Here is a 20,671-nt window from a genome sequence, read left to right as displayed (position 1 = left end):
TATCGCTATATATTCCCCGCATCTTCCACCTGTAAGACTGTTCAGGTCGTCCCCTTTCACACCTCCTCAATATTACAATGGCAAATTTTAAGCAATGGTTTCCCCATACAACAACTCCATTCATTGCCAATGCCCCAATGTTTGGGTTTGCCGATGCCAATCTAGCCACTGCTGTCAGAAAGTCCGGAGGATTCGGTATGATAAACCAACCTGGTTGCAGACATTAGACTGATCATCTATAGGATTTATTGGCGGAGGCTTTGATTTCCGATCTGAATCTACCCAGCTTCGAGGTCTTAATACCCAGTTGGCGAATGCTCGTTCTATCCTTGGTTTGACCGATGACCAACCATTGCCACTCGGTGTCGGGTTCATTACTTTCCAGCCTGACGGACTCATTGAAAATGCTATTCTTGTGCTCCAAAAGCACCGAGTAGCGGCAGTCTGGCTGTCTTTTCCTCGGGCTGACACCGATCATCTTCCGATCATACAGGCCATTCGGAAGGTCCAGGAAAGTTCTGACTGGGATGTCAGGATATTTGTCCAGGTAGGAACTGTCAAGGCTGCAGAAGAAGCAGTTCGGCAGGGGGTAGATGTTCTGGTGGTTCAAGGAAGCGATGCGGGAGGACACCAGTGGGCCCAGGGTGCTAGTCTGATATCCCTCTTGCCTGAGGTGCGAGATCTCCTATCAAAGGCCCAGAATACAACCACCGCTATATTGGCAGCTGGTGGCATTGTGGATGGGAGAGGCTGTGTTGCTGCTCTCGGCCTAGGTCGGTTGTTCAGTTCTGTACTTCATGCCTACGGCTAACTGACAAAAATAGGTGCCGATGGGATTGTCATGGGTACAAGGGTAAGTCTTGCTCATTCTAATATACATGAACCATTGCCAATCGAGTCCAGTTTGTTGCAACCTCGGAATGTCCTGCGCCGTGTACAATTAAACAGACCATTGTATCGAGAAGCGATGGTGGGATCTCAACCATCAAGTCCATTCAACATGATATCTTCCAGTCAACTGATCTCTTCCCGAGACAGTATGATGGCAGGGCTATCATCGGTGTTAGTTACGGGGATTCGCAGGAGGGCGTCACTGATGAGGAAATCATTCGACGATACAATGAGGCTAAAGAGGCTGGCGAACACCAACGGAGGACTGTATGGGCGTGAGTATATCTGGCCTGGATATTATATATCTCTTGGACTTTCTTTATTAATGGTTTTAATAGGGGTGCGAGTATTGGAAGTATCAATGCGGTAGTCTCTGTTGAGCATGTCATACGGTCTACCCAGCAGGAGGTGGACATGATAGTAGAGCGATTGAAGGCTGGGATTTAACTTGATATATAGATAGTATCTTAGTAGTTTAATTTCTTGTGGTTTTGTTAAATCAATATATCGGGCTTATTACAATGTATACTGATATAAGATATATATATGTGAAAACATTACGATGAGCACAAACACCATAAAAACAAGACTAATCAAGTCTACCCAACTAAATATCAAATCAAACGTCTCCTTCCAAAATAGAAAATTGTCAGATCAAGATCGTCAAACGCTGGCAGGCCGAATTGAGTATCCCCCCTTCCACCCCTCTTTATTTTCTTAATTCTCAATTCACCTTCGACATCTACCTCTCTTCTCTGCCACAACTACACACCTTTGAGAAAAATCAAAATTCACGGCCGTTTTGGGTCAGCCTTGAAGTTGGGACCTTGGAGTTCCCTTCTGAGCTGCCCGCGATTTATTGCTCGATTAATTCCTGTCCGCCCAGCGACGAATACAACGCATCGTGAATTCCTGACCGAGACCCCCAAGAGCCTATTCCCTGCTCCTCCAACCCTCAGAATTCTCGAATTGAACCTTTGCGACAATCAATCCGCCATGAATAAGACTACACCTTCGCCGAGCCCCGTCCCCAAAGCTTCGCCAGGCTCGAAACCCTCTCCCTCGCCGACCGCAGGCACCAAGCGCAAGAGAAACGCCGCGGCCAAATACTATGCTGTCAAGGCAGGTCACAAACCGGGTATCTACTATGGGTGGGATGACTGCCTGGCTCAGATAACGGGATTCAAGGGAGCGATTTGTGAGTGCACATCTCTCGCAGTGGTTTCTCCAATAGGCGCCCCCATTTACCTGCGGACTGACACATTAGCCTTTTAGTCCAATCATTTCCCTCACAAGAGGAAGCCAATGCGTTTTTGAACGGCATCAAGCTCCCTGCCGCGTCGCAGAGCTCGGAGAACACACGATTTTATGGAATCCAAAGGGGCCGGGTTACTGGAGTATACACAGACTGGACAACGGCACAGGAGCAGATTCGCGGGTTTCCGCGACCTCGATATCGCAAGTTCTCCACCCGCGAAGAGGCAGAGGAATTTGTACGGGAAGGACAGACTCAGCCCCCAGTCGGGTTCGGCGTGGCAACCGAGCCTTCAGGGCCTCATGGGATAACGACCGAAAAACCGAAAGATGCAGAAGGGGTTGAGTTTGCGCCAGGTGACGGTCCATTGCCGGCAGGAGCTGAGGACGGGTTTGATCCCAACGTCCTCCTAGACCCCGCCACTGGTAAGGTGGTGTACAAGACTGCCCCCCAGATGGCAGCGACCAAGACACAATCAACAGGTATCCCAGGGATGCTCCGGATATACACCGATGGGAGTTCATTAAGGAATGGTACCCCATTAGCATCGGCTGGGGTAGGGGTATTCTTCGGGCCTGGGGATTCAAGGTTCGTACATTCGCCCGCTGGGCTACTATCCAGCCACGCCTTCTAACTTCCATCACTTATCCTAGCAGGAACGTATCGGAGCCACTAAAAGGCAGTCGCCAAACAAACCAGCGCGCGGAATTGACCGCGATCCTTCGGGCGATTGATATTGCGCCTCGGCACCGAGATGTAACCATTATCACCGATAGTCGATATTCTATTGATTGCGTTACCGTGTGGTTTATCAATTGGCGTCGTAATAATTGGACGACCCGGGACAAGAAGCCGGTTGAGAACAAGGATCTGATTGAGTCTATTCTGATCAAAATCGAGGAACGCAATGATCTCAAGGTGAAGACCTTGTTTGAATGGGTTAAAGGTCATAATCAAGACCCTGGCAATGAAGAAGCCGATAAATTAGCCGTCAATGGAGCCCAAAGGGGGGTATCCGCTAAGGCCGAGGCGCTGCATGTGGCTCAAGAGATACCCGATGAAGTGTTTGATGAAGACTTTTAAGCATTTGCAAAACAAAGAAAAGATCCCGCACTTAGCATTGGAATGTGGAAGATGTAGTCTCTAGTATGTACATCGTGTAGGGTGTTGCCAAGACCACCTCTAAGCCTAAGACGTTTTCCACAACCTCAGAAATCTCCTCTTCACATCACCTCTATGGGCTCCTACAATTGCTCTTTGCTTTATTCCAACACCCCCCAGATGACATTGCCTACAATCACACAGGAGATTCAAACTATGATTCAATAACATTTGCTTGTACTTCAACCTTGACACAGATATTAATCTCAGACTCTACTCTAGATCTCACTGATCTGACTCTTTTGGAATCCGACCTGCTACTTTACCTAGGTAGTTGATATATTTGAGTCTTTATTGCTTCTAGCTACAACCCAGAACGACTGAAGAGTATCCTGCAGAGCAAAATGCCGACACTCGCCTTGATCAACTTCAACATCGTCTGCGCGACGCTTGGGGGGTTCATTTCCCTCTTTGGGTTAGTATCCTATCTTTGCAAGGAGAAGTTCTACCTATCCGAAGCATGTAAGTGTTAAGTCCTCGGTGGTATCACCCCATTAGCTAACATGAAATAGTAATCTCCCTGCTCGCCGGAGTGGTATTCTCTCCCCATGCAGCCAATTTCATTAGACCAGAAGACTATGCACTACACTCTGAAGAAAACCTCGAGGCAATCACCTTGCATTTTACCCGCCTAGTCCTGGGGGTACAACTAGTTCTTGCTGGAGTCCAACTCCCAAAGCGGTACCTGCAGATCGAATGGCGGAGCCTAGGGCTACTCCTTGGCCCAGGCATGGCTGCCATGTGGATGTGCAGTAGCCTAGTGATCTGGGCCATGGTTCCGAACTTGAAATTCCTCCATGCTCTGGTCATCGGCGCATGCGTGACCCCAACCGATCCCGTTCTATCCAATTCAATTGTCAAGGGCAAGTTTGCCGATAAGCATGTTCCCCGTGAGCTGCAGAGAATTATTATCGCTGAATCTGGTGCCAACGATGGCCTTGGGTACCCGTTCCTTTTCTTTGCGATTTATCTCGTCCAGTATACTGGAATGGGAAGCCAGAGCTATAGTGGTGGTGCGGGGAAGGCGATGGCCTTGTGGTTCTATGAGACATGGGTATATACCATTATTTTGAGTGTAGTCTATGGGACTTTGATCGGTTGGATTGCGAGGAAGTTGTTGCACTGGGCTGAGGAGAAGCGCTATGTTGACCGGGAGAGCTTTTTGGTGTTTGCCATTGCTCTTGCAGTGAGTTTTCCCCCAACCTGAAAAAAATGGGTGCTTTGCTGATAATTCGAATAGCTATTCATTGTAGGAACCTGTGGTCTGATTGGGACAGATGACCTCCTTGCCTGTTTCATCGCTGGGAACGTATTCACACAAGAGTAGGTAACCCCGACGCGCGCTATGATACCACCAATGCTAATAGAGACAGTGACTGGTTCCGCCTTGAAACCATGGACGATTCCCTCCAACCGACAATCGACATGCTTCTCAACTTGTCTGTCTTCATGTGGTTCGGAGCAGTTTGCCCGTGGTCATCCTTCCTCAACAACAGCGTGATCCCAATCCATCGGCTCATCTTTCTGGGAATATTGATTCTCCTAGTCCGCCGTCTCCCTATTGTCTTCGTCATGCACAAATGGATCCCTCAGATTGAGCTTGTCTCCCAGGCTGCATTCGTCGGCTTCTTCGGTCCCATCGGAGTGGGCGCCATTTTCTACCTGTCAGTCAGCCTTGAATTCCTGCGCAAGATCCAAGTCGACGGCGAAGTCCCAGAAGACGTAAAGCACATTATGGAGACCGTTCAGGTCGTGGTATGGTTTTTAGTAATCTGCAGTATTGTGAGTCTCCCCAAATCCTCCCATCTTATTCATATTCTAACTAAGCTCAGGTTGTGCATGGCCTATCAGTACCCATCGGAAAGGCTGGGTACAACCTCCCAGCAACCATCTCTAGCGTCATCAGCACCAGTGCATACGAGGAGCGTGAACCGGTCCCCATATCGAATACCAGCCACACGCACAGCACGGCCACACCTCTTACGACGGGAGAGGATGTGAGTTACCGCAGCCGCAAGCGTGGGTTCCGAAGTGCAAACCTTCGCCCACCATTCTTTGGCATTGGTGGTTCGGTGATCCGTCCTCGTTCGCCGTCCCACCAGCCCGGCGTGGGTCAACCCGATGAGCCGGAGAGACCTGTTCATCTAGTTCAGCCCGGTGAATCAGAGAGACCCGCTCACGTGGCTATTGATCAGACTAGAAGCGGGGATCACAAGCCTTAGCCTTAGTTGCACCTGGGGATTTGACCGACCCAGGCGAGCAATGCTTGCACCTTGACTGGATTCATCCAATTACCTGATTAGCAGAGCAAGTGTTGCATATGGGTCGTTATGTTGCCTACCTTGCACATTCTAGACAGCATGCATAAGCATATTGTATTTTCTGTTCTATTTTGACAGCATTCTTTGGGGAGGGGGAGGCGGTTGCCTAGATATTGAGCCATCTCAGTGCTGGACTCGACTTTGTTATATTGATTGATTAGAATGTGTACATAGTCAATAACCCCAGTTAAATATTTACCCAGATCTCAAGTTATATTTTGAATGTTCTTCATCTCTTTTGCCTACGGGATACAGTCAAGGTTGAAGATCTGATGTCAATCCGAACGCGCGGGCCTGTACAGCATTCAGGGTCTCATGTTACTGGAATTCTGTTGCCCGAGAAGGATATATGGGATGCATTCGATGTCGTATTTCCGCCAATTACGGCGTCTTAATATTCCAAACCATGCATGTCTCGGAGCTATTCAGCGCTTAGAGGATTGACCGATAGAGCTTTATTTTGGTGCTGCCGTCATGATCGAAGATTCAGAATCATTTAAAGCTGCACTTGTTTTGCGTACTGTCTTTCAGGATCGGAATCGTGCATGAGTTAAAAGCCGGAGATGAGACCTGATATAAAGTGCAAATGTCAAAAGGACTGAAAATTGAGAGCATCTACGCAAAGCAGATACTGAATACAAGCCATCACAATAGTTTCATAATAACGCCATGCCATATGGAGGTCCAAGAGTGGAAGAAATAAATACAAGAGACGCAAAACTTTACAAGCCCTAGACACTATGCCCAGATCATCTAGATCTCAGAATAACAGCAAATACAGTGTGCATTGGTATCAAATGTGCCCGGACATCCGTTTTCCATGCCCTAACTAAAGGAAACTTCATAACCTCGTCAAGGTGTTTTGAACCTGATAACTAAGATAAACCGTTCCACCCATCCCGAGGGATAACCGGAGACCATATCCTCTGATCAAATTCATGTGTTATTTTTTTGAAATTTTGGTTTTACTCATTCCTTCGATATCGTTACACGTCATACAGGAAAGCAAATGATGATGCCGTCGATTGGGTCCATATTGGGCGAGATCGTGAACTCATCATAGTTCCGTTTTCATGAACTTGCAAAAAGGCGAGAAATAGAACGTAATTTAGGACAAGCTGGCGTGCAGTTCACGGGCACGGCGAGCGAGGGGTGAAATGAGTCGCAAAATTGGGTCGTGCGGATTGCGCTCAACGACTGACATGTACAGGGTGTTGAGGCGCTGGCTCATGATGTCCAAAATGCGAGGTGCGACTTCGCGGAGGTCGGTGTCCTAAAAAGAAGGGCGTTAGTCAGCATGTTACAAAGAGTTGAGATAGAGGAATAACATACCCTGGGGTTCACATTTTGGAGAACCACCTCGAGCCAGTGAAGCCGCTGGCCAATGTTGGTCTGCATGGTAGTGGTGACAGCAACGGCCACAGAAAGCATCACGATCGCAGAAAGTCGGGACAAGTAAGTGGGCGATATGTGGACGAAGAAGTTGTCAAACAGGTCAGCTTGCTGGTTCGATTGGAGCCACTGAAATTTTTTTAAGGTTAGTAGGGGCATCGAATATATGAAAGTGACTGAAACCAACCTTGATAGTGCCCTGCTCGAAGTGACCAGTATTGATGAGCTGCACAACATCTCCCATTTCGATTTCCTCGGGGGATCGCGACACAGGGGAAGCGACAGGAACCGGGGCTGGAGGCTGGACCGGGATAATCTGAGGCTGTAGCACAGGCTGAGATAACGGCTGCGGCATGCGCACGTGATTCTCACTTGGCTGTCTACCCGAGGAGCGCTTGTTGACGTTCAAGGTCTCGCGGTGGGAGTTCTCGTGCTGCGGGCTTTGGCTCTGCTGAATTTGGTGGCCCTGGTGCGCGGCCAGCAAAGAAACGGTCTTGGACAGGCCACGCAAGGCTGCTGACATCTCCTCAATCTTTGCGCTGTCACTCTGGCGCTGGGTCTCGTATTGATTAATCTGTACCTGGAAGTAGCGTTCCATGTCAGACTCCACCTTTTTCGTGGTACGCGCCAAGCTCTCGATCATTGGGGCAATCGAAGACTGCATGACTCGTGTAACTTCCGCCTCAATGCGAGGTGCAAGCTTCTGTGCAACCGAGTCGGAGACAGCCTTCACCACAGGTGGCTGCTGCATAGCATTGATGATAGCCTTGGGAAGGACCTGTCGCAACTCCTCATTGAATGCGCCCCCAAGTTGTTGAGATACAGCACCGTTCAGTTGCTTGTTGACTGCTGCAGAAGTGGCATCGCCGATAGCAGGAATGACATCGGTTTGGATACTGGTTGAAACAATACGCGCCAAGTTCTTCTCGACGTTGTCAGAGAGCGTGCTAGAGACCAGGCGCAGCACTTGGTCTTGCTTGGCCGACGAGGCAGCATCCCAGCTGCGACGTTCATCGTCGAAGCGACGATGGAGGTTTTCAAACTCATGGCCAAGACTCTTGTTGAACTCGCTTGAAACACTGCCCTGCAGGGTCTGGATGTGTTTGTTGAAAGCTTCACTTGAGAAACCGAGGCCAGGCAATGCCTGCTCGGCAGCCTGAGTCGCACCCATCGCCGCAGTAGAAGAGGCAAGAGTCTCGAATTCCTTGGTAGTGGAAGAGGGGAGCGGCAGTGACTCGACACCCACAGTGACGGATGGCTCCTTTGCCTTGGCAGCTTCGGCAGCGGCAGCAGCCTTCTTCTTCTTCTTCTTTTCAGACTTCTCAGCAACCACAGGTGCCGCTACCGGCTCACTGGGCTCATCCTTCTTCTTGGCCACCTTGGTAGGTGATGCGTTACGCGAAGGAGCAACTCCAGAAGCCAATTCTCCAATCTCTGGCTTTTTCGCAGATTCCTTGGGACCAACGCGAGACTGGATGGATGCTGTGTCACCGTTGACAGATGGATCATCAGTGGCATATGTAGGGAAGGTTTGAAGTTCGCTGATTTCAATCAAGCCGTGCTCCATTGCATCAATGGGGCGAATAACCTTGTTATCCGCAGTCCAGCCTAAATCCTCCTTCTTGATGTTCAAGCAGGTCACACCGCGCGAGTGCATAACATAAAGCTCAAACAGGGGATTATCTTCAGTGCCGCGCTTGTCAGTAGCGGACTTCGTGATAGGGAGAAGCTCCAAGCTTCTCAGCTGACCTTTGGAACCGAGAGAAATCTCTCGAATTCCACTCAAGCAAGCGGTAGACTCGGGCTTGGGTAGCGTGTTTTCCTTGTCGTTGAGTTCTCGGATGTAGGCTGCCTGTGACATCTGAGGCAAGTTGTACCGAGGAGCTGAAAGATGAGCAAAGTAGATAGAGTTACGCGTGGGATGTCCAACAACAATGACACCTGATGATGGGTGATAAGCCACGCTGCAGATGGCATCAGACTCGTTCTCGTGCGGGAACTTCAATTCCTGCACGGCCTTGCCCAGCCCAATATCCCAGAGCTGCAAGGTATGGTTTTGCTTGAGTCCAACCAAAACATAACGGAGCGCCATGGATCGCGAATAAGCGCGAAGCTTATCGAGGAAGAGGACCGAGGTGGGCCAAGACTTTTCGGTTGGGGAGCCAGTGACAAAAGTAGTCAAGGGCACCCTAATCTCAGCAGGAGCAGGGCCTTCCACGAAGCTCGCGTCGTTAAGCATATCATTTATATCCCAGAAGCGCAGTCGGCCAGTCTTGTCCAAGGAGGCGATAACGGAATCATCATCACTAAATGCGAAGTCTTTACCAGCTTTACCAGTCGAGATCTTCAATGCACGCTCCTTGAAGAATTTCTCAGTGTTGACTGTACGCTGAGTACCAGAAATGCCGTAGACAGGGCTCATTGCTGCCTTTGGCGAAACAACGTAAATATTCTTGCCGCGACCAATGGCAAACAAGTTGGTGTGACGAGTACTCCGCTTGGCCCGCGTTTTCAGCTGGCCACCAGAGGTATTCTCGTCCGAGGCCGGGAAAGGCGGGAAGATTAGGCTTTCGCTTTCCAAGGCATCTGTCTCAAAGAAATCCTTTCCAGGACGCGAGATCAAAGCCCAGTATACAGAGCCGCTGACTCCGATACCGAGTATGGCCTGAACTTCGGAATCGCCAGTCGCAGAAGGAGCTGTACACAGTGCAACGTTGAACACTCGATCACGGGTGGAACGGAACACCTGTCGGTCGCTACCGTCATCCTGTCGAATGATTCTGATTCCGCCGGTTTTGGCGAGCGCGTATACGATATATTCGGATGTAGCCGCAGTCAACGAGCGGTCAAGCTGATCGAACTCCTTTTTCAGACGAGCAATATCCATGACATCATCATCACGGAAGGTTGTAAGTTTTCCAGATGTGGCTTTCACAGCAATCGAGATGAAGGGCCTCATTGGGAAGTTGTGAACAGAAACAACTCGTTCTTCTTCCTTTTCAGCACTATCTTCAGCACTCTCCCAGCTGTCAGCCAAAGCCTCGGTGTTCTCAGTCGCCTTCGGGGCAACTGGAACCGCTGAAGGCTCGGCCTCCATCATGAGCTCGTCAACCTGGGCCAAGCTGGCCGCTTCTATAGCTTCAGCGGCAGTCTCGCGCAGGTGACTAGCGACCGACGAAAGAACCACTTCAGGGGATTCCTCCTGGACGGTAGAAACAGCAGCATTGGCTTCCGTTGCAGCCTGGGGTTCATCGCCACTGAGAGAGCGGCCAATTTCATCCACGAGTCGACCAACGACTTCATGCACAGCGTCTCTCTGACCTTCATTCAAAATTGGAGACTGGGTCCTCTCCCTAGGGGCCACAATATCGGGTGTCTGTGAAGACTCCAGCTTAGCAGAAACATTGATCTTTTGTTTCTGGGTGACTTCAACAGCTGGGCTCTGGAGGCCAGAGGTAGACTGGGGAGACTTGTTCACAGGAGAGATAGCGGCCAATTGGTCAAAGGGATTGACATAAGTGAACATTGAGTCCTTCGAGTTTGGCGATACGACCGTTTCCGGGTTCGCAGGCGCCTTCGGACTCTCATCCACAACTTCCATGAAGACATTATTGGTTGTCTGATTCTTATGTTCACCAACAACAGGCTGCATATATGGTACCTGTTGAGTCGAAGCCGGCACCGGTGATTCGGCGACAGCAGGACCTGGCTGAGAACGGTTGAGCAGGCGAAGTAACATATCCTGTGTGTTCTCATTGGGGCCCTCGGGGTGGCCAGAGTGGAATGCCGGGGGAGGCCCAGCGGGTGCAGTCGCAGGGACAGCAGGGGCCTGTTGGCCGAGCAAAGTAGCAACCAAGTCAGACGCGGAAATATTTCGTCCGTGAGACGCAGGAACTCCCTGGGCCGGCGGAGACTGCAAGTGCTCGGGAGCTGCAGCGGGGGCTTGTGGCTGAGGGGAAGCACTGGGACGCTGGCTGAATCTGAGAAGATTCAGAAGATCCACAGAGCCTGGGTTGGTGTGCTGCGGTTGCGGTTGCGGCTGCTGCGGCCATTCGCCCCGAGGAGAAGACACGTTAGGGCTCAAGATATCAGAACCCTGATGAGGGGGAGCATTCATTGGGGCAGGACTTTGAGTAGTCGAAGATACCGATGGATGTTGGTAGCCATGCGACTGGGGATGAGGGTAGCTCTGGCCATCGTAGGGTTGCTGCTGCTGAGGGTGCGGTGGGAACAGACCAGGCTGGTAATACGATTGGCGCTGGGGCTGAGGGTTATCCTGGCCAGGAGTGTTCGAAGGAGAAGGACGAGGCCGGATACTGGCTAAGAGAGCCTGGAGATCGGTGGGGGTGGACATTTCTGCCGTTACGCCTTAGTTATAGGCGACCTCCGCCGATGGGATCCAAGCTTTGCAGAGCTCTCAGAAGCTCTTTTTTGAGAGGGACAGGGTATGAAATTGGGAATCAGAAAGGCTAAAAAAGGCGACAAAAGAGCAAATCAGAGATAAGTACGAGAAAAGAGAGATGAAATTGAAGAACGTGGTGAAGTAGAGAGGAAGGGTGAAGAAGAGAAGAACTCTCGGTAATATTGTTCAAAGCCGTGGGTGTGGCTGAGGCTGCCGAGCTTGTGGCGTACTGTGGCGAGTGTTATCTCTTGCCCGACTCGCGTCATTAGTAAATCGGATTACTTTTACTTCCTTTAGCCCACTTTCACTTGTCGAGTTCAAAGGTGGAGAGCTCATTGGATCAACAACGTATTTTAATTACTTCAAACGGCGCCTTTGTCCAGCTGTCCGCGCCCTTCTGCCAGAAGGCCAGCGCCCGCCCATCATGTTCTGTCTACGGAGGTGAGAGGATCAAGCAACCAGCAACCAGCCACAAAGCAAGTGATTGAGACTAATCTGGATGATCCATTCTGTAGCTGGCTACCTCTTCTTTTCATACCGACCAACGCCTCCCCGCTCTTCATCATCTCGTTTGTTGCCTTGACATACATAATTCACCGGCCATGTGTCTACTGCTCTGCCTTACTCCTGATCCTCTTCGTCTCATCATGTCATTGGTCAGATCGGTGCATCTTTGATCTACGGAGTAATTGGTTTGCACCACGCTATACTTCAGAATTTGGCGATTATGCTATCTCAGCCAACACAACTTCCGAAGCAACAGTGTCAGACGAGGGTCTGAGGGAATTTGTTTTCGATACTATGAACTCCACTGCCAAAGCCTTGGCTGGTGCTGCATTTGACGGCCTCCAACAACAACTTTCCCCCAATGGAATGGAAGTAAGGCCTAACGAGTGGACAGGAATCGGGCTGGAGTGGATGCGCAGCCTATTGGGAAGACGGGAGTGGACTCTTCCATGTGTTGATGTCAAAGTTCGACTATGAAGTGCGCAAAGAAAACTTTACTTTGGTATCCTTCATCTGTTGATGTATCGAAATGAGCTTTTGATTCCATATATATATATATATATTATTTATGACTTGTATTTTCTGTTCATGTATAGATTTCAATATCCTTTCCCGAACAGTTACGAATGACTATTGTACATAACCCATTCTAGAGTAATGTGTCAATCATGATAGACTTCTGGCTGGAGATAGAGATTGTCCTGTTGTTGTAACTAAACGCAAGTGGTGGCTATGTACTACGCAATACGATAATGGATTTGAAGGGGAAGTCGTCGTTTATCCTTAGCCTAGTCCACCCCCATCTGTCCCTCACCCCAGGTATGCAATAACAATGACGAAGATAAGAAGAGCAGAAAGACAGCTAAAATTCCTACGCGCATGAGACTGATTGCTACATGCACTGAGGGCTGACTGGAGGCTTGAATCATGGCAAACAATGACAATATCTCCAACTATCATGCAGCTGAAGGCCGCATGGTGATCACCTAAAAGAAGAATTATCACCGCCTTCATTGTTTGAGACCGGGCAGACGCCGAGTGCAACAAGCACATTGTTAAGTGTTGGATAACAAGCAACACATGAGCAGAGCTAGACTCAGATTTTAGTTTCATTCCCAGAGAAAGATCGATGAAGAGAAAAGAACATACCTGACTCATGGAAGTTGTTAAGCACTTTTGCAGAGCAGCCGGATCACCGTTGGTAAGAGCATTAGCAATGCACGTAAGCTGGGCGGTCAAGTTGAGACAAGCAGCGACACTACATGCCTCTGGGAGCTGCCGGACGATCTCTAGATTTTGTTGCCGAACTACATATATGCTTCGTGTTAGTATGCTGGCTTAGCCGAATTGCCATCGCAGAATTGAGATTATGGAAAGGTATACGTGCAGGACGTTTGGTTATGTATATTTTTGGCTACAGGGGTTATTCCTGCAGCTGAGGTCAGCCCAGAGGCGAGGGCGAGAGCAGCCATGTTCAAACGCATATTCGAGACCTTGTGGGGAATACTTGAAAGCGGATGACCGAGACGGTAGCTTCAGATGCGGTCTCTATTGTTACAAGGAGGAAAGGTTACGCTGATGTTGAATTATATAGCTGCTCCTTATATACACCGAAGCTTTAAAGTTGTTCGCAACAAAGGAGATAGCCAGCCAGTCCTCGGCATGATTCACGATTCACATTGGCAGCCAACTGGTAGGTGGGCACATGAGGCGAATTGTAGACTAGCATGTCCAAGTGGTCACACTGAGTTGCATTAAAAGACTTGTCTTTCCCAATTTCTGTATCAGGAGTAGGTAGTATCAGATACTACCTACCTAACTTAAGAGATACGAAGGGTGTTTACACAAAATCTCCCCTCTCCACCCCAATGACTTTGTTCTGGAGATTGAGAATTGGCTTTTTGGGTCAGGAACTGATGAACTCGGACAAAGTGAGATGGCTAAAGTCGATTATTTGACATTGTTTACACTAAGTACATGGCGAGGAGGTATCTGTCATAAAACAAAATAACGGGCAAACGCCGGCGGGGAAGTGGTCGACCGGTAGTTGGACTGGCAGATCGAATCTCCCGCAAATAAATTCATAAAACGTAGATTGGCTGGAACGAATCATAACGCAAGGCATGACAACCACCGTAAAGGTCAGAGATGGCAGGTGAGTCGTGAAGCATGACTCAAGGAAATGGGGTATCACAACGTCGACGATCCCAGTTCAAGATCCAGATTCGTAAATAAGCGTGCAGAAAGTTATGTATGGCTGAAGAATAATTAGACGTTAAATCTGCACGCAAGGAACTGACGAAGCAAAGTCATAGATAATGCAAATGACACAATTAACAAATCAGTTGTAACCACCGCCACCCACGGGGAGAGGCCAGTCATCTTCAGTGATACTGCTCCAGAAGGCCCAGACCCCGGAGACAGAAAGGAGGGTGAAGAGAGTTTCGAATAAAGCGCCATTGATCTTGCCGCCCGAGGCCTGGCACAGGTGGGTGCTGATCACATAATTGAAGACTTGACCAATTGCGAACAACAAGCCAGCACCGGTGAGATACACTGGTGTATCATTAGCATATGTCAATCTTGAGTCCAACGTGCTGTACTTACGCATTGGTCGGAACTCGCCCAGGACGCGGAGCACTAGTACGGCTTCCAGGAGGTAGAAAAAGACAAGACAAACGAGTGGGAAGAGTTGGTACAGAACATAGAGGGCGATGTTGCGATTTGGTGGCTCGTGACTTGACTGGAAACGACCAGTCCAATCGAATCCAGTGTCCAAGGCAATATAGCCAGTCCCGATGAAGAGGGCGGCAGCAGATGCGCATATGAGACCGATGGAGGCTACTGTGCCGTCATCAATCAACTGAAATCCGACAAGTGCGTTCATGAGAAGGACCCAGCAAGTAGCAGTGATCGCGGCAATGTGTACTGCGGAAAACCCCTAGATACGTCAGCCGAGGCCTTGCGTGCATTTCGTAGGAATCCTACCTTTCGGACTGCGTCGCTGAGTGGAAAGCCACCCACTGTGAAGATCTCACAGATCTCAATGATGATGAAACCGAGTAAGAACAATTGCATTTCCCTGCACACACCTCCATGTCAGTTGATATCTCCATAACGGATAAAGACATTCCATACCTCCGGCCGACGGCAGCGTGCTTCTTGTCCGATCTCCATATCATGCCCACGGTCAAGACAATGGCAATGAAGGCCAGCAGGATTGAACCTATCACAAATCAGCAATTGTGCTCATGTTATTTGCCCCAAATCGTATTGGCCTCGGCTTCGCGGATTGTACCTAAGTTCCGAAGGTATCTGTCCTCCCCACTGAGAGGAATGCCGGTTAGATCGCACGCGTGGAAGGCAGTAGTCGCGGTTTGATTGGTGAAAAGCTGTATGTGAGGAATGATATGGTCAGTTGATAATTCTATAGAGTCATCTTCGTGTCAAAAATATCTCACATTGCAGACTGGTAGGGTTGAGTCGCGACAAAAGTTCTGTGATACCCCATACAGGTGTGCGGTCAGTATCTGCCCATTGTAGGATCTCCAGGTCGATCTGCACTTACGTGAAAGTTCCCGAATTGAGTGGACCCCATTTTGAATTGAGACGCGATTCAAAAGGTGGGAAAAGAGGTAATGTTGACAAAGACAGCGTTCAAGACCCGCGGAGGACCGAACCAGATAGTGAAACCAAGTTGAAGTAGAAGTCAACGTAAAGTCGAAGGATGAAGCTGTGTAGCCAAGGCAAAGAGCGAACTGTGAGGGGAAATAAATCGAGGTGATCCCCACGGGTTACTCGGGGGACTCTAGGGCGCTAGTGTGGCTTAGAGTGAAAAAAAACCCCCGTCTTGACTTCCAAGTTTTCAGTAATTTGGATGATCAAAATTGATCAAATCAAAACAGATCCATAAGGGTTTGAAGGTACAATGGATGATTCTTTGGGACCAGTCACTAATAATAGTACTCTCTTCCGCCTAGGCAACCCGTGATATATACCTATACTTGCTGAATCTCTATAGCTGATATTGTTTTCTTGATTTATCTCCTTGCTGAAGACAGTAATATATGGTCGCCAGGTCGACCAGGTCTCAAGCCACAATCAATTTTTCTGATGACATACGATCCTTTAAGCTTGGCATCTATATCTTGATTGAGATTTGCGGTCACGTTTTGTGTAGTACTGTGCCGTTACTCTGTAGCTCTACAGAATACTAGTATATAAGTATACCCTACCCCCTTAAGAGCTCGATCTAATTCCATTGAAGATCAATTGATTCACGTCCGATTTTAGCGAACTAGCCCCTTCTCTATTGTACTCCGTGTAACTCGGCAACGCTCAAACATTACCGCTTAACACACATCCTCAATCACCAACTTTTGCCCATCGTGCTCGCCCAGATCCAGCTTCAAGGTGCGCCCAAACAGCTCAAGCAGCATCTCGAAGCAGACCTTGGTAATAGCTGGGTCATACCGACCCTTGCTGAGCTCATCACGAATAAAGGCATCTGATAGATATTGTCAGCATATTTGTGTTTTGATGGTGCTGAGGGATGTGTTCAACTCACGTTGTGCCCAAGCGACTTCATAGAAGCCGAACAAGACGCCCTTATCATGTAGGGTCTTGCGGATGAGATCCCGGCCCTCGGGCGGGACGTGGTTATCATTTTTACCGAAGATCTAGAGATTGTGCTTAGCAATCGACACAAATGGGGGAGAGAAAGGAAGAAGAGAAAAAACGTTGAGACATACCATTAACATCTCACCCTTGATATCCCCGGCTCTCTCCAAGCTATCATCATTCTTGCCCAGGGCAAGGGTCTTGCTGTGGATATCCGTGGCAAAGTAACACACGCTCGCCTTGACCCGGCTATCCAGCGCGCAACGATACGCCAAATGGCCACCTAGACACATGCCTGTGGCACCCACTCGGCCGTTGCAAGTGGGTAGTGAGAGCAGATAGTCCACACTGAGACTAGCATCTTCGTCATAAGCGGCAAGTTTCTGATAAATCGTTGGTCCCGCAAATTATAACAAGAATAACAGCCCACGACAGAACAAGAATGAGGATAGAGTATGTAATCATGGGAGCTATATACTCCACTTACCTTGCCAATCTTCCATGCATTCCCCTTGTCTGTGTCTTCTGCGTCATACTTCAGAGGCTCCGGACCAGTGAATTCATGGTAGCTCGAAGGAGCTGCGCAGATGTAGCCCTGGCCTGCGATCTGGCGTGCAAAACGTGCCACGGGGCCCGTTACTATAGGGTTGGGATCTTGAGTTGAGGTGGTCGGGGATGATCGTAGTGGAAGGGGCACGAACCTTGATAGATCTCACTGAAAACTACAACACCGGGAAAGCGGGCTTTAGGGTAGCCCGGGATTGTCGGGTGGAATACATAGATTCCTGATAACTTGTTAGTATTGTCCTTATGAAGAAGCAATGGCTTTATAGAGGTGATAAAATGTGCTGTACGGGAAAGATCATAGTGCACATACGCATCGTCCCCTGTCCATCTGCTTTGGTGGGGACGTCATGATAAGATTCTTGGATCAGCATGGTCTTTTTATTTCCTTTTCAACGATTGAGAAATCTATTGGAACGGAGTCGATAAATCAATTGGAAGACCATTAAGTCGCGAAGACATTATCGATAACGCACGCGGGGCAGTCATGTGCTGATACTGGCGCTGATACTGGGGTCTCAACACCTTTATGTAGGTTTTGCCTTCCAATGCAGGGATTATAAATTAAAGCAAATAGCTTATGTCTACATATCTGGATCAGCTTTAGGATTCGCGTGACTCGTCGTAGTCCAAAAAAAGGCCATCAAACTCATAGCGGCGGGTTTCACATAGGTCAGAGGCTACAGAATGGCCGGAATATCTTGCTTCATAATTGGTGCAGGTATTAGTAATCTATTTGACATTTTCTTTTATACATATGCTCTACTAAAATTGGCTGGCTGGAATATGGTCTGGCCAGACCTAAATAAGAAAAATCCTCTGGGCTTCCAACTACCAAGCCCCCAAAATGAGTCCCAAGGGAAAGCAGCGGGCTGCGATTAGAAGACGTACTATGGTAAATTTAGCCACAAGCGCCGAGAAAAACATAAAGATCAAATCACTCACAGGAATAAACAGGTAAGGCACCTGGCGTTCGTATTCGAGCCAAGTCTCGCCGTACTTGGTGCGACACCGTTGGATGTCCCGAAGAGCGCGGTGACTGATCATACAAGCGAAGAAGACAGGGTAGAACCAAGGGAAAGGACTTGAGAAGCCGGTGATCAAGCCCCAGTTAAGGGCGAAGTAAAGATCGCACGAGTAGTGGATCTTGCGGGCCTTGCCATCTACACAGTTGTTAGTAACAGAGCTCGTAGAGATATATATTGACATTTGATATTTGGCATGAACTTACACCACCCATCCACAAGAATCTTTGAGCCATCGGCTGCAGTAAGAGTCTTGGGGTTCTCCAATGTCTGCCAAGGAAGTTGAGGGAAGGTGTTGCGGGATACCATGGTACCACGCTCCTGCTGGCGGAAACGGTTCTTCTGGCTGTTGGTGGTATCCCACACCCAGTAGACGAATAGATAGGCGATGAATAGGAAGGCAAGGAAGTAGCGGTTCCAGCGGTATTCAGCAGGATCGTGGTTAGCGAGGTAAATGGTGCAGTGGCAGTAGCTCAGAGGCACACCGGCCAAGTTCCAGAAGATCAGCATGAAGCCCCACTTTTCGTAGTACATATCCCTATAAAGTGTTAGAAGATAATCTTGATTCTGGGACCAGCAATATCCTTACCAGGTGGAAACAATGCACTCCTCACCCTTAGAGCAGGCATTGGCGTAGAGATAATGAGCCATTACAAGGAACATAACCTCACCCGACACATAACCGTACATCTCCCATTGGCGGGCAGCGGCACCCATAGACAGACCCAGCAGGATGTACCAGGGTAGGCGGACCTCGAAGAACATCTTGAAATCGAGGATCTTGAACATACGGGGGTTGAGCTCGGCACCCATGAAGAAGTCATAGATCGGGTAGCCAGTCATACGGTGCTCTGCACCACGCGCCAAAGCCGAGAAGTAGGCAATGAAAGAGACGATGTATCCAGACAGGATGGCAACAGTGAGCAATGGGCCAAACTCATCAATGATGGTGTACAGCTTGAAGACCCCAGTTACGTGCGCAACGAGTGCCAATGTAACGCTTGTGTAGAAAGACCACACGCCAGAGCAGTAATATGGCAACTGCTTGCCACCCATGTGCGGTAGGGGACGACCGGAAACGCTGACACCGGGAAGAAGTACGTAGCAGGCACCCTCGAAGATGAAGAAAACCCAGTAGATTGTCCACGCCTTGACCGATGGGAAAGCACCGGTGTAAACCAAATTGACCAAGTGCGCGAAAAAGTCGCCGTAACTTTCGTTCTCCGCGGGGCGAGGGAACTTGCCGTCGTAGTAGGTAGCACCAATCCACATGTAGTACATGAGCATGGGGAATCCGATCATCATGGACAGCACACCCAGGGAGCCGCCGAATTCAAAATGTCCGCTGTAATCCACCTTGGGATCGAGGCCTTCCTCCCAGCCATCCACCACGCGCGATGCAGACTTGGACATAGGGCCGGTAGTCTTGCCATTGGTAGTCTTCACCGGCGCATCATCTTCTTCGGTCTTGACTTTGCCCGATGTACGACGACGGGAGGCGGACTTGGATCTCTCTAGGGAGGGGGAGTTGGAGACCTCATTCTCGCTACCATCGAAGACAGAACTGTTGCGGGTGGTGCGACGGCCACCGGGGGTCTCAATGAAGCCGGGACGATCCATTTTTCTGAAGGAAGAAAGGATTCCGAATTAGCTCGACAAAAAATCTACTATGTACAAGCCATGAATTCCGGGCAATGGCAAGATATAACCCTGGGGAATTCAGGGTGTGGATACGTCGTCACTAAGATCCGGTGGAAACTACTCACTTGGGGGTTTTCCCCGTTTGAGAGCGGGTTAAAGTCATTGTCGCTTAATCGGAAGACCAAGGTTCCGACTGCAGAGGGTAAGGAGTGGAAGGGTAAAAAGGAGCGAGGAAGAAAACCAGAATGTCCTGAATGTTTACTCTGGGCGGTACTAAGTGATTACATAATAATCTCAAAATCTTGGATGGCAATTTTAAGGTATAGAGTAATGAACGTATGTGAGAAGTATTTACATTTGGTTGTAGAATCCTTTGACATTAGATTTATATCCAAAAATGAAAGGCAGAGAGAGAAGTTGAATATGAATCTCCATAGATACTCAAGGGGTATACTTTTTTTTCCCCAGGGAATTTACCAATCTCTAAGGGGGAAATTGGTGGGGAACTCGTTGTCAACTGCCTGTTTTGACTTGGGACCATGCCCAAAAAGATCTTACGGAGTACGGAGTAATGCAAGCCCTAATCCGTAGATCTATGCAATTTACCCCTTACCGCGTCTCAACATGGAGTCTTGACTCAAATTATCTGTCGGAACCAATTTCATTTGTTACCTACTCCTCTGAGCGACCTGTTTTTTTTTTTTTTTTTTTTCCCCCGTCTAAAGCCAAATGGATCACATTACTAGATTGTATATGTAACTATGTGATTTGTATATTTCAGAAAAAGTCCACTATCACCAGTACAACAGAATAGAATATGGGTCAGAACAGTTACTAAGACAACAACCCGAAGGATCGGGGAAATGGATCATATATGGTAATATAGTACGAG

The 20,671-nt window shown here is 48.9% G+C and overlaps 6 protein-coding genes across 6 annotated transcripts; 3 read left to right on the top strand and 3 right to left on the bottom strand.

Annotated features, from left to right (window-relative positions):
• Positions 1 to 77: 77 nt before the first annotated feature.
• On the top strand, positions 78 to 1,338 carry N7500_006485 (nitronate monooxygenase; the record flags this gene model as incomplete). The annotated part of the gene is made up of 5 exons (XM_056677629.1): positions 78 to 195; positions 243 to 773; positions 825 to 853; positions 904 to 1,166; positions 1,230 to 1,338. 5 exons carry the CDS (start codon positions 78 to 80, stop codon positions 1,336 to 1,338), a joined length of 1,050 nt encoding a protein of 349 aa, XP_056532629.1.
• A 549-nt stretch (positions 1,339 to 1,887) lies between these two features.
• On the top strand, positions 1,888 to 3,229 carry N7500_006484 (RNA-DNA hybrid ribonuclease; the record flags this gene model as incomplete). The annotated part of the gene is made up of 3 exons (XM_056677628.1): positions 1,888 to 2,089; positions 2,167 to 2,734; positions 2,803 to 3,229. The coding sequence occupies 3 exons, from the start codon at positions 1,888 to 1,890 to the stop codon at positions 3,227 to 3,229; spliced, it is 1,197 nt and encodes a 398-aa protein (XP_056532628.1).
• A 422-nt stretch (positions 3,230 to 3,651) lies between these two features.
• On the top strand, positions 3,652 to 5,529 carry N7500_006483 (putative Na/H antiporter; the record flags this gene model as incomplete). The annotated part of the gene is made up of 5 exons (XM_056677627.1): positions 3,652 to 3,769; positions 3,820 to 4,493; positions 4,548 to 4,630; positions 4,681 to 5,089; positions 5,140 to 5,529. The coding sequence occupies 5 exons, from the start codon at positions 3,652 to 3,654 to the stop codon at positions 5,527 to 5,529; spliced, it is 1,674 nt and encodes a 557-aa protein (XP_056532627.1).
• Positions 5,530 to 6,736: 1,207 nt separating this feature from the next.
• On the bottom strand, positions 6,737 to 11,374 carry N7500_006482 (uncharacterized protein; the record flags this gene model as incomplete). Its single annotated transcript, XM_056677626.1, has 3 exons — positions 6,737 to 6,901; positions 6,961 to 7,149; positions 7,208 to 11,374. 3 exons carry the CDS (start codon positions 11,372 to 11,374, stop codon positions 6,737 to 6,739), a joined length of 4,521 nt encoding a protein of 1,506 aa, XP_056532626.1.
• A 2,843-nt stretch (positions 11,375 to 14,217) lies between these two features.
• On the bottom strand, positions 14,218 to 15,527 carry N7500_006481 (chitin synthase export chaperone; the record flags this gene model as incomplete). The annotated part of the gene is made up of 7 exons (XM_056677625.1): positions 14,218 to 14,485; positions 14,537 to 14,870; positions 14,918 to 15,011; positions 15,068 to 15,155; positions 15,228 to 15,321; positions 15,391 to 15,426; positions 15,498 to 15,527. 7 exons carry the CDS (start codon positions 15,525 to 15,527, stop codon positions 14,271 to 14,273), a joined length of 891 nt encoding a protein of 296 aa, XP_056532625.1. The 3' UTR covers positions 14,218 to 14,270.
• Positions 15,528 to 16,281: 754 nt separating this feature from the next.
• Positions 16,282 to 19,942, bottom strand: N7500_006480 (C-24(28) sterol reductase; the record flags this gene model as incomplete). Its single annotated transcript, XM_056677624.1, has 10 exons — positions 16,282 to 16,436; positions 16,497 to 16,608; positions 16,681 to 16,932; positions 17,037 to 17,188; positions 17,251 to 17,334; positions 17,427 to 17,490; positions 18,005 to 18,276; positions 18,345 to 18,676; positions 18,728 to 19,762; positions 19,905 to 19,942. 10 exons carry the CDS (start codon positions 19,940 to 19,942, stop codon positions 16,282 to 16,284), a joined length of 2,496 nt encoding a protein of 831 aa, XP_056532624.1.
• Positions 19,943 to 20,671: the final 729 nt, after the last annotated feature.

The sequence above is a fragment of the Penicillium coprophilum genome (genome assembly GCF_028826855.1).
Source record: "Penicillium coprophilum strain IBT 35676 chromosome Unknown utg000004l_segment0_segment0, whole genome shotgun sequence".
Taxonomy (NCBI): domain Eukaryota; kingdom Fungi; phylum Ascomycota; class Eurotiomycetes; order Eurotiales; family Aspergillaceae; genus Penicillium; species Penicillium coprophilum.
This window is presented reverse-complemented; position numbering and strand designations above follow the sequence as displayed.